At 23.2% G+C, this 15,372-nt stretch overlaps 5 protein-coding genes across 5 annotated transcripts; 3 read left to right on the plus strand and 2 right to left on the minus strand.

The window, feature by feature from the left end:
• Positions 1-292: 292 nt before the first annotated feature.
• On the plus strand, positions 293-1,837 carry SRAE_2000158500 (Hypothetical protein; the record flags this gene model as incomplete). The annotated part of the gene is made up of 1 exon (XM_024652554.1): positions 293-1,837. The coding sequence occupies one exon, from the start codon at positions 293-295 to the stop codon at positions 1,835-1,837; it is 1,545 nt and encodes a 514-aa protein (XP_024506119.1).
• Positions 1,838-3,863: 2,026 nt separating this feature from the next.
• SRAE_2000158600 (Hypothetical protein) lies at positions 3,864-6,692 on the minus strand (the record flags this gene model as incomplete). Its single annotated transcript, XM_024652555.1, has 5 exons — positions 3,864-5,326; positions 5,426-6,244; positions 6,442-6,481; positions 6,525-6,579; positions 6,637-6,692. The coding sequence occupies 5 exons, from the start codon at positions 6,690-6,692 to the stop codon at positions 3,864-3,866; spliced, it is 2,433 nt and encodes an 810-aa protein (XP_024506120.1).
• A 236-nt stretch (positions 6,693-6,928) lies between these two features.
• Positions 6,929-8,269, plus strand: SRAE_2000158700 (Hypothetical protein; the record flags this gene model as incomplete). Its single annotated transcript, XM_024652556.1, has 1 exon — positions 6,929-8,269. The coding sequence occupies one exon, from the start codon at positions 6,929-6,931 to the stop codon at positions 8,267-8,269; it is 1,341 nt and encodes a 446-aa protein (XP_024506121.1).
• Positions 8,270-9,274: 1,005 nt separating this feature from the next.
• SRAE_2000158800 (Transmembrane protein 194 family-containing protein) lies at positions 9,275-10,647 on the minus strand (the record flags this gene model as incomplete). The annotated part of the gene is made up of 2 exons (XM_024652557.1): positions 9,275-10,497; positions 10,551-10,647. 2 exons carry the CDS (start codon positions 10,645-10,647, stop codon positions 9,275-9,277), a joined length of 1,320 nt encoding a protein of 439 aa, XP_024506122.1.
• Positions 10,648-12,987: 2,340 nt separating this feature from the next.
• On the plus strand, positions 12,988-14,832 carry SRAE_2000158900 (Vesicular glutamate transporter; the record flags this gene model as incomplete). The annotated part of the gene is made up of 1 exon (XM_024652558.1): positions 12,988-14,832. One exon carries the CDS (start codon positions 12,988-12,990, stop codon positions 14,830-14,832), a length of 1,845 nt encoding a protein of 614 aa, XP_024506123.1.
• Between the last annotated feature and the right edge of the window lie 540 nt (positions 14,833-15,372).

Genomic DNA, 15,372 nt, shown 5'->3' on the forward strand with positions numbered 1-15,372 from the left:
TATGTCCTTATAAAATATAAATCTTGTAACGGCCCAAGGGAAACAATAAATTTTGCAAAAAAAAAATATTATACCAAACATCATTTTTATTATATCATACCTATATATTATCATATTTGATTAAAATCCTCATTACATAAAATTATATATTATTATATATTTTTTTTCAATTTTTATTAATTTTTATTTATTATTTTTATTTTAGAAACAAAATATAAATATGAATTGGAGTGACGAATCTTTTCTTTTATATTTAATTAGTTGTGATTTAATAAGAAAAAAACTTTTTAAAATGATTCCATCTTATAATGATTTTGAAAGTTTAGCTAAAACATCCCGAGATATAGATTCAATTATTTATTGGCAAAAAATTACAAAAGAAATGTCATTTTATCATGACTTTCAAAGTATTAATATTAGAGTTAAAGAAGGAACTTCAGATGGTTTAAATGTTATCAAAATTGAAAATATAAATATTGAAAGAGACAGAAGATTTTATAGAGAGGAAGAAAATTTTATTAATTTTTATGGTGAAAGATTTCTTAGATCAAATTGTACAATGATTTTTTACAGTAATTGGATAGAAGGATATTTAGAGAGTGAACGTAAATTATTTGTCGCTAAAATATTTAATGAAATAAATTTAAACTGTCAGTTACGTGAAAATACAAAATTTTTAGATATTTTAATAGATTTTTCTTATCATCATTCAATAATTCTTTATGTTTTAAGCAAACTTAAACATCCAAATATTGAACGTATAAAAATTACTGATAGTGTTTTTATGGCACATAAAACTAATGAGTATAATCAATTGGAATCTAATATGTTTGAAGGATTTTCTAATCTTCATGAACTTGAAATTGGTTGTATATTTTTTAGTCACTATTATAAACGTCTTCTCAAAAATACAAGTGTTCTGGAACATGTTTTTAATGATTTATCTAAAAAAAAAGAAGCAACATTAATATTGACATTTGCTCCATGTGAATATGATAATATGATTAAATTAATTGATTTGACAACAAAGATTATTGGAAAATACAAGATAAAATTAAAATGTAATCTTAATCATGTTCTTGAAACTATTGATGGAACAAATAACATTAATTATACACCACGTGTGTTTAGTTATTTATCAATAAATAAATATATAACTTCACTTACAATTGGAGTTAGAAATTCTAGATATTTCATAAACATTATGAGAAATTTACAAGTTTTTACAAATCTTGAATCACTACAACTTGAATTTTTATTTTTCAATTTAACAAAAAACATCAATGTAGAAGAGAGATGTAAAAAGAATCATTTATCAATCAAAAATATTACCAAATTGACAAAACTTAAATTATACTTTAGTGATTTTTTAAATAAGAATAAGAATATAAATATTAAGAAATTTCTTACTAATTTTAAATATCTTATTTCATTGATGCCAACAACCATACAAAAATTAGAATTAGTTCTTGTTCCAATGTTGAATGAAAAAGTAGTAAAAGTAATTAATAAATGTTTACCAAATATAACAATACTAAGAACAAATCGTGTAATATTAAATGACATTAATTGTCTTATGCCTCTTGGTAATTTAAAAATTTTAATATGCCATCAGGATCTTCCTTTAAAAGTTCCTGATACAGTTGAGTTATTTGGAATCAAAAAAAGATTTACTTTATATGATGAAAAGCATATGTCAAAATATGAACAACTAATCGAAAGTTACACTGAAAAATTCACAAAAAAAATTCAAGATACCAATCAAAGATGTATTTTTTTTAATGATGTAAAAAAATGGAATTATTATAAATGTGTTATTGAAGAAGATTTTTGGTAATTTAGTTTACTATCTAGTAATTCTTTGTTGTTATATTTTGAATAAAGTTTATAACTACTACTTTGCTAAATTAATAAAATAATAAATTATCTACAGTTAATTAATTTCAAAATTCATCCCGTTTCAAGGGCTATCGAATAATTATAGTGGCAAATTCAAAAAAAGTTGTTTTTCCTTGTTCACATTTTTAGAGGTAAAATAAAAAATCTACAAAATTTTCAGCCAATTTTTATATCTCTGAAAATAATAACGTTATAGCTATGAAAATTATTCATCTAGATCAACTTTTGATTAGAAATCAAATGAAACTAGTCCCATCTTCATAAGGTAATTATTTGCTGAGATACTGAAAAGTCGGGTATAATGAATATTTTAGAAAAATTTCCGCCTTTGGTCATATCTTGCTTCAAAATCATGATAAATGCAATCAGATTTCTGCAATCGTCTTCAATTGAGTTTTCAAATGGGGTCTACCTTCAAAATTTTTTTATATCTTTAACCACTTTAGAGATATAAAAAAATGGTGACAATGGATTGCGCGCGAAAAAGTACCAAGTTTCATATCTCAAGAACCATTGAAAATAAAAAAATGTTTTCAACGTACGGTACATCTTAAATTAAGAAAGAAGCACAGCGCATCAAATTTCATAGTTTTGTGACCTCATAAACTTGAGTTATTACAGGATTCTTAAAACTTTTTTTAAAATATATTTCTTATCATAACTTCATTTTTAGAAGTCCTATGAAGATGTGAATAGGCTTAATGAATTTCTCGTAAAAAATTAATCTAGAATCATCTGTTAATTTTTAAAATATCTCATTGTATCATAGAAGTCGAAATTTACATAAAAATATTCTCCATTTTCGCCCTCAACTTTGAATCCTTATAACTCCTGAAGTTTCAATTTTTGAATATTGTTGATTATATTCAAAATTCATCCCATTTCAAGGGCTATCGAATGACTATAGTGGCATTTTTAAATTCCAAAAAAAGTTGTCCATTTTTGGTCACATTTTTAGAGGTAAAATCAAAATCTAGAAACTTTTCAGCCAATTTTTATATCTCCATAAATAATAAAGTTATAGCTATGAAAATTATTAATCTAGAATAACTTTTGATAAGAAATCGAATGAATCTAGTCCCATCTTCATAGGGTCATTATTTGCTGAGATACTGAAAAGTCGGGAACAATGAATATTTTAGAAAAATTTCCGCCTTTGATCATATCTTGCTTCAAAATCATGATAAATAAAATCAGATTTTTGCAATCGTCTTCAAATGAGTTTTCAAGTGAGGTCTACCTTCAAAATTTTTTTATATCTTTAACCACTTTAGAGATATAAAAAAATGGTGACAATGGATTGCGCGCGAAAAAGTACCAAGTTTCATATCTCAAGAACCATTGAAAATAAAAAAATGTTTTCAACGTACGGTACATCTTAAATTAAGAAAGAAGCACAGCGCATCAAGGTTCATGTTTCTGTGACTTCACAAACTTGAGTTATCACTAAATTGTTTAAATTTTTTTTTGAATATATTTCTTATCATAACTTTATTTTTATAAGTCCTATCAAGATGTGAATAGGCTTAATGAATTTATCATAAAAACTTGATCTAGAAACAACAGTTTATTTGTAAAATACCTCATTGTATCATAGAAGTCGAAATTTACATAAAAATATTCCCCATTTTCGCCCTCAACTTTGGCAGCTTATAACTCATGAAATATTAATTTTAGAATATTGTTGATTATATTCAAAATTCATCCCATTTCAAGGGCTATCGAATGATTATAGTTTCTTTTTCAAATTCTAAAAAAAGTTGTTTTTTTTATCTTAGTTTGAAATAATTAAAATAGTTATTATCTTATTGTGCAAAATATACTTATAATACTATATTATATTATTACAATGATTAAAATTAAGTAGATATTAAATTTATCACATTTCACGCTTTCAAATAAATCACAATTTTTTAATGAAATATTTTTTAAAAGAAAAATTTATTTGTAATTGTTTAACTTAACTATATTTTAAGTTTTCGTATCCTTTTTTTGCCAAAAAAATTCAAAACAATTTTTTTATTTTTAACAAAATTATAATTTAAACATAGATCTAAGAAATTTCTTCGCCACACATTTGTATTTAAGGTAAAAGATAATTTTCCTATTAGTTGAAAAACATTAATAATGTCATTACTCTCAATACAATTAAACATATAAGTAATTTCTTTTTTTGCTACATCAATTTCTTTTGACTTAGCTAATGCAGCCATTTGAAAACAATTAAACTGACTTTCAGGCATATACTTTTTAGCTTCTGATTCTAAATAATCTTGTTGAATCAAATCATTAGAGTTTTCTAAGCTATAACTTAACAATATTATTAAACCATTTGACCAATACATTCTACTTTGAAATTTAAGAAAAACTTCTACAGCCTTATTCCAATTTAAACGATTTAAAATTTCATGCATAAGATATGGAGTTATTTTTTCTCTATCTCTTATTTTTTTCTTTAATGAAGAAGATAGAAAATGATTACATAATATTTTCATTAACATCTGAACATCGTCAATATGGTTTTCTGTAAATTTCTCTTTATTTTCAAGATCCAAAACTTTAAGTATTAAATTTTGAAATTCTTCTAATATATTATTAATATTTTTGTCAACAAAACAAGTATTCAGAAATTTCATTTTAATATAAGATGTTACTCTTATCAAATCGTCTATGTCTTTCATATTTTCGGTGAATTTATATAAGATTCTAAATATTTGCTCCGTACTTAACATTTCTTCTTCATTATTAGAAAATGTAATATTATTTGAAATATTTGTGAGGAATAATAATATTTCGTCCCAACAACCATATTGTAAATATATTTCAAGAATTTTATTAATATAAGGATGAATATTTATAGTTTTATATATACTCTTTTCGATCATTATTTTATGAATATTTGTAAAATCCTGATTTTTAATATAATCTTCTAGTATACTTCTTGTCACATTATTTGTTGTTTTTGGAATATACTTTTTTCTTTTATTTTTTTCTAACCAATTATTTAATGTTGAAATTGAAATATTATCTACATATTGTTTTTTTTCTTTATTTAAATAATTCTTTAAATTCAATATCCAATTAAATATTACATATTCTGGAATATTATATTTAGTCAATGTTTCTTCCATATCTTGCAAATTTCCAAAATCATTTTTAGGAGATTTTTCATTTGATGTTTGTTTAATTATTGGTTTTAGTATGTATTGATAAATTAAATTGAAATCTAATTTTGTTAAGTCATAATATCCTATATCTTTCCACATCTTTATAAAAGATAATCTTTTTAAAAAATCATTTTCACTTTCTAAAATAGGATAGATGAGATGATGACTCACTCGAGAAGAATCAATTTCGTTAATGAAGTATAAAAGCATATCATATTTTTCATGACTATTGTGATCTTCAAATTTCAATATACATGATGCTAAATTATGAAAAATATTAGTTATATCATTAGTGGAAATAGCCAAATTATTTGCAATAAATTTAATTTCTTCCCTATCAATACGATTTTTTATCATACTTTCTAGTATTCTTTGTATTAAATGTTCAATTGAATTGTCAACATTATAATTGTTTATTTTTGTAAAACCAATAAATAGTTGATTAATAAATTTTACAGCTGTATTATAATGCCTTTCATTAATATGTCTTTCACATTCTCTCATTAATAATTTATTATAACCCGCTTCTTTTTCTATATCATTCAAAAGATCTTCTATTAAAATTTGGATTTCATTTTTATTTGTAGGTGAAGACATTACTTCAAGATTCCAAATTACATCCATAATAACATCATGTTTTAAGCATATTCTGTTATACATTCCATAATTTACTTTTTCTGTTAAAACAATTGCTCTTCTTATTAGTGAATATATTCGTGATAAATCTGCCTGTTGTGAAGATCCAAGAATTGCTTGAGACAATGCTTCATATTTATTATCTTCATCATATTTTTCAATAAAAGTTGTTATTAGATTATCACAATTTGAATTCTCTTTTTTAACTGATAAACATCTTATCATAGCTAATGTATATTCTTTATCAGAATACAAATTTCTTTTAATTAATTTAGATTTAAAATTATCTAACTCATTTTTCATACCATCTTTGGCTAATTGATAAATCATATGATTCATGAATTCTCTATCAGGAATTAACTTTTTTTTAGTCTCCAAATCCACTAACATTTCTTTTACATCAAATGATTTACCGTTTTCTTCCCATACCCTTAATTTTGTATTAATTGATTCTAAGGTAAATTTAAAATTATTTGCTTCAAATACATTCCATAATCTATCCAAATATATATTCCTATTCTTATTATCTACACGATTCATAACTTTCCCACATAATGATATTAAAAGATTCATCTTCTTCACGTCATTCCTTATCACATTTATTAATTTTTTATCACCATTTTCTAAAGGAAATAAAAAATTGTTTAAAAAATATTCACTATATATATAATTTTTATCTTTGATATTTGTTTGTACATCTGAAAAGACATAATTTGGATTCCATTTTTTTTGTTTAGACAAGTTGTAATTTTTTGATTTAATGTCTCGATAATTATAGACTAAATTCGTATCATCTTTTGAAATTTTAGAAGGTAAATTTACTATCTTAGATGTTATTTTTGTATTCTCTAATGATTCAGTGCATAATGAATATTTTCTATAAAATAAATTATCATTTTTTTTATTTATTTTTGTGTAAAACAATTTTACTTACTGTAACTCAATAACACTTTTTAAATAACTTTCTTTTTTAAACAAATTTCGAATCATAAAATTAATTTCCAAAAAAATACTATAACAATACTAAACAAGAATAATATTATTCCAATTTTTTTCAAACATTCTAAATAAGATCAGATTTTTGAATACATATTTTTTTTGATCTCCTTAACATTTAAACAATAATCAAATGTTTAAAATTATTATAAATTCAAATTAAGACATGTATAAAATAATTATAAAAGCAACAAACAACAAAAATTTACTAAATTTTTTTATTATTTAAAATGTCAATTGAACAAAAAATCACTGAATGTTCAGGAAAAATTAAAAAGTTAAAGCCTGGTGAGGCTTTTATAATGTCATTTGAAATTGGTTTCTATGATAAGACAATAATTGATGCTTCTGTAATGTCATTATCATCAAAAAAAATCAAAAGTAAAAAAGAGAAATGTTTTAAAAAATTTGGAAAATGTTGTCGTGAAAAGTATATTGGTAAAAATAAGAATGAAATTAGGGACAAATTATGTACAAACGCTAATTTAATTGTACAGGGAAGTGTTTTAGCAACAAAAATTGTTAAAATATTGGAAAATCTTAAAAATACAAAAAATTCATTGTTTAGTTCTCAAGAGCGTACTAATACCAATATTCCTACTGATGGATATAGTCTTAAAAATAGTTCTTCAAATTATAGAAATAATTTTTTTGAATATAAGGATATCTTATCTCCAGAAAGAACAACGAATTCTCACATATATGATAATATTGATAGAGTAAAAGACAGAATATATGATAAAAACAATATGGATAGTAGCCTTACTCCTACAACTGATTCCTTTTATACTTCATATGATAGATCATCTAAACAACAAAGTCATGTTACAACTGGAAGTGGTACAACAAAAACAACAACAACAACAATGGGAAGTACTGAATCCAAAACTCCTACAACAATACCAAATTCTGTAGTTACAAATGCTCCAGCTATTCCTGCTAATACAAGCAAATGTGTTATCAAACCAATTTCTCCAAGATTAAATAGAAAAATAGCTAAACTTGTACTAAATGAAGAAAAAAAACGTAGAAAAAATGGAACAGCTAAATTAAAAGATACGAATGGTAGTCCTTCTAAATTAGCTACATCATCTAATATTAAAAATGAAATAGGTAAATCTCAACTAGATTTAACCCAAAAAGAAAAACAAGATTCTGTTTTCAACAGTGCTCCAACTTCCTCAGCAAATACAGCAATCTCAATAAATGAAAAATCTTCCATAAATGGAGATGTTATAAATAAAACTAAAAATGTAAATGATAATATTTCTAATAAAAAACCAAAACAAGATTTATCAAGTACAGCATCCATCAACACAGCAGAGTCACCAACAAATACTAAGAATGATAGCAAGGATTCTTCAGTATCTACAACATCATCAACCGGAGCAATAACAGCTATTTCAATTAAAGATTTGGATATAAATACTGCTGCTTCTGAAAAAAAAAATGAAAATCCAGAAATATCATCAAATGCAGTACAATCAAACGCTTCATCAGTTCAGACTGCACGATTACCTCCACATATCCAAAATCAACAAACACAAAATTTAAAAACAAATGCTTTGTAAAATAACAATACTTATGAATTAAAAAAAATGCAAATATCCGTTCTTAAAGAACCATTGAATGTATTTAATATACAACATATTTTTAATGAACAATTTTCTTGAAATATATAATTTTATATTTGTAATAAAGTAAACATACTATTATACATAAATTAAATAATTTATGGTACAATAAATACAAAATAAAAAAATCTTTCTACCAAATATCCAATTAAATAAAAAATATTTACTTAATTTCTATCATCAATATTATATGGATCTACCATTTTGTTACTAACATCGGTTGATATTTGATTTAGTGAATCCTTTTTCTCTTACTATGGGAGTATCCATGGGTTATCTATTCTTTGACCTCTGTGATATTTTTTGTTTTCAAAATTTGATTCATCTATTTCTATTAATTTCAGATTTAACAATTTTACAAAATCCGAAAGAAATTGACATTTTTAGGAATGTAGCGACGTTGTAATAACTGATTCGATCCATTTTTAAATAATTTGTTTAACAAAATTTAATTAAAAGAAAAAATTTTTTAGATAATTTATATATTTTAAACTTAATTTTTTAAAATTACAAAGTAAATTTGATCGTATTTAATTAATAAAAATCAAATTGTTTTTTAAAATTTAGATTTTTTTATGAATTTAAAAATTATTTTATTAAAAGGTAGTATATTTTAAGCGTGTTAAAAATTTTAAGAGCCATGAATTCTAAAACAAGTTACTAAACACATTTATAAGTAGTTAATTTTTTAAATTTTACAATAAAAACAAAAAAAATTAAAAAAACATTATTTTTTTACCATATTGTTAGCACCAATTATTGTATTTGTTTCTAAATACATTTTTTTTTTTTTGCCTGTTTTATTTACATTTTTTAAGTTTAATGTTTTCATCAAAAGTGTAAAAGTAATAAAAAAATTATTGTTGGTTTAGAAATTTTATTAATTTAAATATTAAAAAAATTTGAATATCAATAAAAAAAATTTTTTAAGTCCTAATTATATTAGATATCATCCTCAACATCATTATTATATCTTCTATATGGATACTTTTGTTTTTTAGCTGCTTTCTTTTTTAAACTAGTCTTTAATAATTCTATTTGTTCCTGTACAAATTCATCACTGAAATCATCACTACTATCAGTGTCAAAGTCATCCTCTCTGAAACCAATATATGTAACAGGATCTTCATCATCATGTACAAATTCTGCCAATTTCTTGGATTCCTTTATCCTACTAACTATTCTCCATGCATCAGCTTCTGGACTGGAACAAAATTTTCTTAGTTTTTCCAACTCTTGCCTGGTATAATCTTCACCTTCTTTATCATATTCTTCCATAGTTAAAAATTGTCTTGGTTTTATAGGACTTGGAAACAATTTTTTCCTTGTCACATTTAATTTTCCAGCAATAACTTTTGCCGGTGAAAGCAAAAAATTTAAAATCAAAAGTATTATCAAAATTGTAATTGAAAAAGATAGTAATTGAGAGGAAAAAAATACCAATAATAATGATATAAGTTGAAAGCTCCATTGAATTAAATTAATAGTCCTTACATTTTGTGGTGGACCATTTTTATAAAATATTGCTAAAACTAATATAACAACAATTCCGACATAAAATTGAAAATACAAAAAGTTATTATAAATCATGGATTTGATTTCATCCCAGAAAATTGATAAAACAAATGACACAAAACCCCATCCACCAAAATACATAACTGTTGCTGAGGTTTTTTTAGGCATAAAACGATACATAATAAATACTACTACAAATATTGAAATAAATAATCCTGTTGCAATACCAGTTGAATAAAAAAATGTCTCCGTCTTAACAATATCCCTTGCTTTGTAAAATAAAAAAATTCCAACAAAAAATGCTACAAATCTATAAAAGTTGTACCTCAAATGGATAGCCTTGATACTATAATTTACATCGCTAAGAATACCAATATAAGATTTTTTTGTTAAAGGAAGACCGGTAAAATTAGAATTTCTTTTAAGAAAACTTTGAAAGTCTATTAAATTATTTGTATGATCCACATATTGTTTCCTTATTTCATCATAACTTTCACCAATAAAAATTGTATACTTATCTCTAGGAACATTTAAATGTACATAAACATCACCTAAAGCATACGAAAATGGTGATTCATTTAATGTATGAACATAAATTGTAAATTTTCCAGCTTCAATAACATTATGTAGATGTGGCTTTTCTGTTAACTCTATAAAAATGTTAATTAAATAAGTTATAATAAAAAAGTGTTTAATGACTAACCATTTAAAATAATACTTTTAACAGAATGATTTAAAGTAGTAAAAATAAATAATAGTACTATTCCTTTAAAACTAAACCAGTTAAAATAATAATACATTGAAAAAAAAGTTTCAAAAAAAAAAGTATAAAAAAGTATGTGATAGGTAAAAATATCAAGTGTTCTCACATAGTTGGTACATATGCCACCAAGCATAATCAGCGGCAAAGGAACGTTTCGTTGTAAGAAAATGTGAGAAATTCAAAACACTTATATTAATGAGATTTATCATTATCTATTTTATCATTAAAAAAATTTTTATTAATATATTTTTAATTTTATAGATAACTTATAATATTATTTTGTTAAATAAAATTTCATCGACATGACATTTTAATTAATAAAAATACAATGATGATGAACTTTTAATTAAGATTGATGTTATGATACAGTTTCAATTAAAAATATCTTTCATCAGATTTAAAAATTTTTCTATTTAAAGACACCCAAAAAAAGTAGACGACTTTAAGTATCATAATATAATTGTTTTATTATCTACTTTGATTGTACTTTATTTATTAAATTACAAAAATTTCAAACAAAACTTGATTATGAGCATATTAGGTACAATATATATATACATATATATATAATTTTTACCACAAATTAAATTTATTCTAATAATTTTAAAGCAACTTTTAAATCTAAGTATTTTTTTTTGTTGATAATCAAATTAAATATAATTTACTTTTTCTAATAATGTGATTTATAATAACAAAAATATCAGTTTTATTTAACCATAAATTTTTATTTAATACTTTATAAATTTTAAAGAGTTTAATACAACTTTCGTTGAAATAAATGTTAATTTTATTACAAATTTTTTCAAAAGGTAATTTTATTTTTATTTTCATAGTTATGTTATAGTATATAATCATATCTTTAATAGGATCATTTTATTTTTTAATGTTTATCAAATTAAATGTTTTTATGTATGAGTATATAAGTTAATAAAGATTTTTGATCACTACTTAGTAAAAGATAAGATAATTGTTTTTTTTTATTAATTAGCCAAAAATAACTTTTTTTTTATATTTTAAATAGATATTTATATTTGTTATTGTAAAAATAAATTCTATTTTTACTAATAATAATTTTTTTTTTCGTTGATTAAGATCTATTTAATAAATATATAATGTCTGACATATAGTTATGTTGTTTTAAATTATTTTAAAAGAAGTTAATTAAAAATGATTATTACTTTTTGCTATTACTTTTTATATGTGTATAGTTATATTCATATATGGTAAAAGATTGATGGGAAAATATATTTTTTTGTATTTCATAGATAAGAATCTTAATAAAAAAAAATATTATTTTTAGAATTTCTCTTAGCTATAATTAAAAAAATAGTATATAGTAATTTGTATATATAAAGATATATATATTAGAATATACATATATGTATATAAATATTATTTGATTTATTAATGATAAATTTCTTAATGAATATATCAAAGATTATCTACCCTTAAAAGTTAACAAATTCAGGACACGTATGGATAAAAGTTAAAAGATATATTTATTCGTTAACTGCAAGGATTTAAAAAGTTCTAATAATATTGTTAACTGTATTTATTATTTAATACATATATAATTTAATGTTAAGTCATTTTAAAACTGTATAAGAGATGATAAATTAATTAATTTAATAGAAATAAACATACTACAATAAATTTATGGGAAGGCCATTAATTGATCTTTTTATAGTTTGTTAAGAAATTAGTAATATACATCTTCCAATTATCTTATGATTAAGTTTCTGATATGTTAAATATATGTCTATTACACCAGATGCATCAAGAAAAATATGTATGAAGGTGTTTTAAATATATTATTATTATTATTGTAAAAAAAATTTTCTTTTATTTATAGATAAGTTTAAAAAAATTTTTTTGTCATCATTTAAATAAATAAAAAAAAAACAGAGAAATCTTGACATATATTATTGTTTAAAGCTTTTTCTATTTTTTTTTTATTTATAAAAATAATCTTGTTATTTTTTTTTATATCTTCTCACTAAAGATCTATTTTTATAAATATATATTTGTAATATTTCTAGTAACAATTTGTGATTTATTATTCTCAATATTTTCTTATAAAATGAACAAAAACAGTTATCTATACTTTTCTATTTCACCTTTATAAATATTATTGTATAATGATATATCGATGGGTGAATATAATTTAAAAAGGGATTCCCGAATGTTATTCTTTCATCTTAAATATTTTATATATTATTTTTATTACTTTTAATTTATATTTGTATAAATTTTTTTTATGTTTTTAGATACTATTTATAAGGACTGATATTTCATTTTAGAATCATACTTTTTTAAGTGTTATTTTTACTAAAAAAAATTAATAATTTTTTTTTTCTATATATAATATACTAATATTATGAGTGTATCTGTACTACCATCTGCTGATGATCGCCTAGCACATTATGAGGCCCATGACAAAGCTTCAAAAGTTAAAGCTGCTATTGATAGTTCACGAAGATCTGTTAAAAAACTTGCCAGAGGTACAGCTGAAAGAGTTTCTAGAGTATTATCCGGTGGTACAATAGAAAATATTGAACAATTAAAATCAAATAATGAACCTAAAGATCAGTTATTTATAAAAAAGACAAGATGGCAAATTGCTATTATGGCTAATATTGGTTTTTTACTAGCTTTTGGTATTAGATGTAATTTTGGCGCAGCTAAAACAAGAATGATTTCTAATTTTACTGATCTTTATGGTGTTGTTCATCCAAAAGAATTTCATTGGACAGCTTCACAATTAGGTCTCCTTGAATCTAGTTTCTTTTATGGTTATGCTGCTAGTCAAATACCTGGTGGTTTATTAGCAGCAAAATTTGCACCAAATATTCTTTTTGGTTTAAGTATTAGTATTGCTTCACTTATTAATATTGCTATACCAATTGCATTATATTATCATCCAATAACTGATGGAATTGTTGTTGCATTACAAATAGCTCAGGGATTATCATTAGGTATTGCTTATCCATGTATGCATGGTGTTTGGAGATATTTTGCTCCACCATTAGAAAGATCAAAATTAGTTACAACAACATTTACTGGTGCATATTTAGGTGTTATGGTTGGTTTACCATTATCAGCAATTTTAGTTTCATATGTTTCATGGTCAGCACCATTTTATTTTTATGGTATAGTTGGTTGTATATGGTTTATTGGTTGGATGTATATATCAGCACCATCACCTAAAGTTCATCCACGTATTAGTGAAGCTGAAAGAGAATATATCATTAATTCTATTGGTCCTGTTGCTTCATCTGGTCAAGTTACATTAACAACAGTTCCCTGGAAACAAATATGTTTATCTGGACCAAATTGGGCTATAACAATTTCAAATTTTTGTCGTGGTTGGGTATTTTTTTTATTAATTGGTAATCAATTAACATATATGAAAGATGTTCTTAATATGGATATTCATAATGGTGGAATGTTTGCTGCATTACCACAATTATCATTGTCAATTGTTGTATTATTTGGTGGGCAGGCATCTGATTATTTAAGAAGTACAGGAAAAATGAGTACAACAGCCGTTAGAAAGTTATTTAATACAATTGGATTTTGTTGTGAAGCATTATTGTTATGTGTTTTAGCTTTTGTAAAAAATCCAGTTATTGCAATAGCTGTTTTAACACTTTCATGTGGTTTAAGTGGTTTTACATTATCAGGATTCAATGTTAATCATTTTGATATTGCTCCACGTTACGCTCCAATATTAATGGGAATATCTAATGGTATTGGGGCATTAGCTGGTTTAGGTAATATTGTTACAGAACACCTAACAGCTCATGATCCAGCTGGATGGAAAGAATGTTTCCTTTTAGCTATGTGTATTGATTTCTTTGCTGCATTAACATTTTTAATACTAGGAACAGGAGAATTACAAGAATGGGCAAAAGAAGAAGAACCACCACAGACAATGAGTGAAATTATTAGAAGAGTCTCAACAGCTGTAAGGAGAATGTCAACAATATCTAGAAGAAGAAATCCAAATACTAGGAGAACAGGAATACAAAAATTAAGAGAACAAGGTAATGAAATTGAAGGTATTTCAAATTTTGGAGCTTCAATAGGATCAGTTTCATTTGCCCATCCAGTTGTAACTTTACCAGAAGGAGAAGAATTAGGTGAAATAGAAAAAAATACATTTATGATGAGTAATGCCAGTATATTAAATGATGCCAGAAGTGCACAACATTATTTGTAAAAAAAATCAATTTATCTTTATTTGTAAATAATATAGAATTAATCAAATTTACTATGAAACACCAAAGTATTTTAATACATTGTACAATATCAGGACACATATAAAGCGATTATTGGACACTAAAACTTTGTTAGTTTTTTTGTTTTTTTTTTAAAAAAAAAAAATCTTTTCCATAATATAACATCCAAAAAAATGTTTTATAAAGTTAATTAAAAACCCTATAAAAAATCAACCTTGTTATAATATTTGTTAATTAAAATAAAAAGTAAATAATTATTATGGTATTTTCAATGAATAGGTACTCATAAAGAAACAATTTTCGTAATCAGAGGAAATGTATTATATTCAAAGATTTATAAAAATAATAGTGAAGCGTTCCAGTAATTTGTGCAAAAAGATATATGTATACTTTTTTTTTTTTACAAAAGTTAACATTTTAGGCATATTATTTTATTGATAATATAATGTTAATAAAACAATTAATAAAAATAGCTTATATGTTTTTTTTTAATTAATAAATGCTATTTATGGGGAAATAAA

Source organism: Strongyloides ratti (assembly GCF_001040885.1).
Source record: "Strongyloides ratti genome assembly S_ratti_ED321, chromosome : 2".
Taxonomy (NCBI): domain Eukaryota; kingdom Metazoa; phylum Nematoda; class Chromadorea; order Rhabditida; family Strongyloididae; genus Strongyloides; species Strongyloides ratti.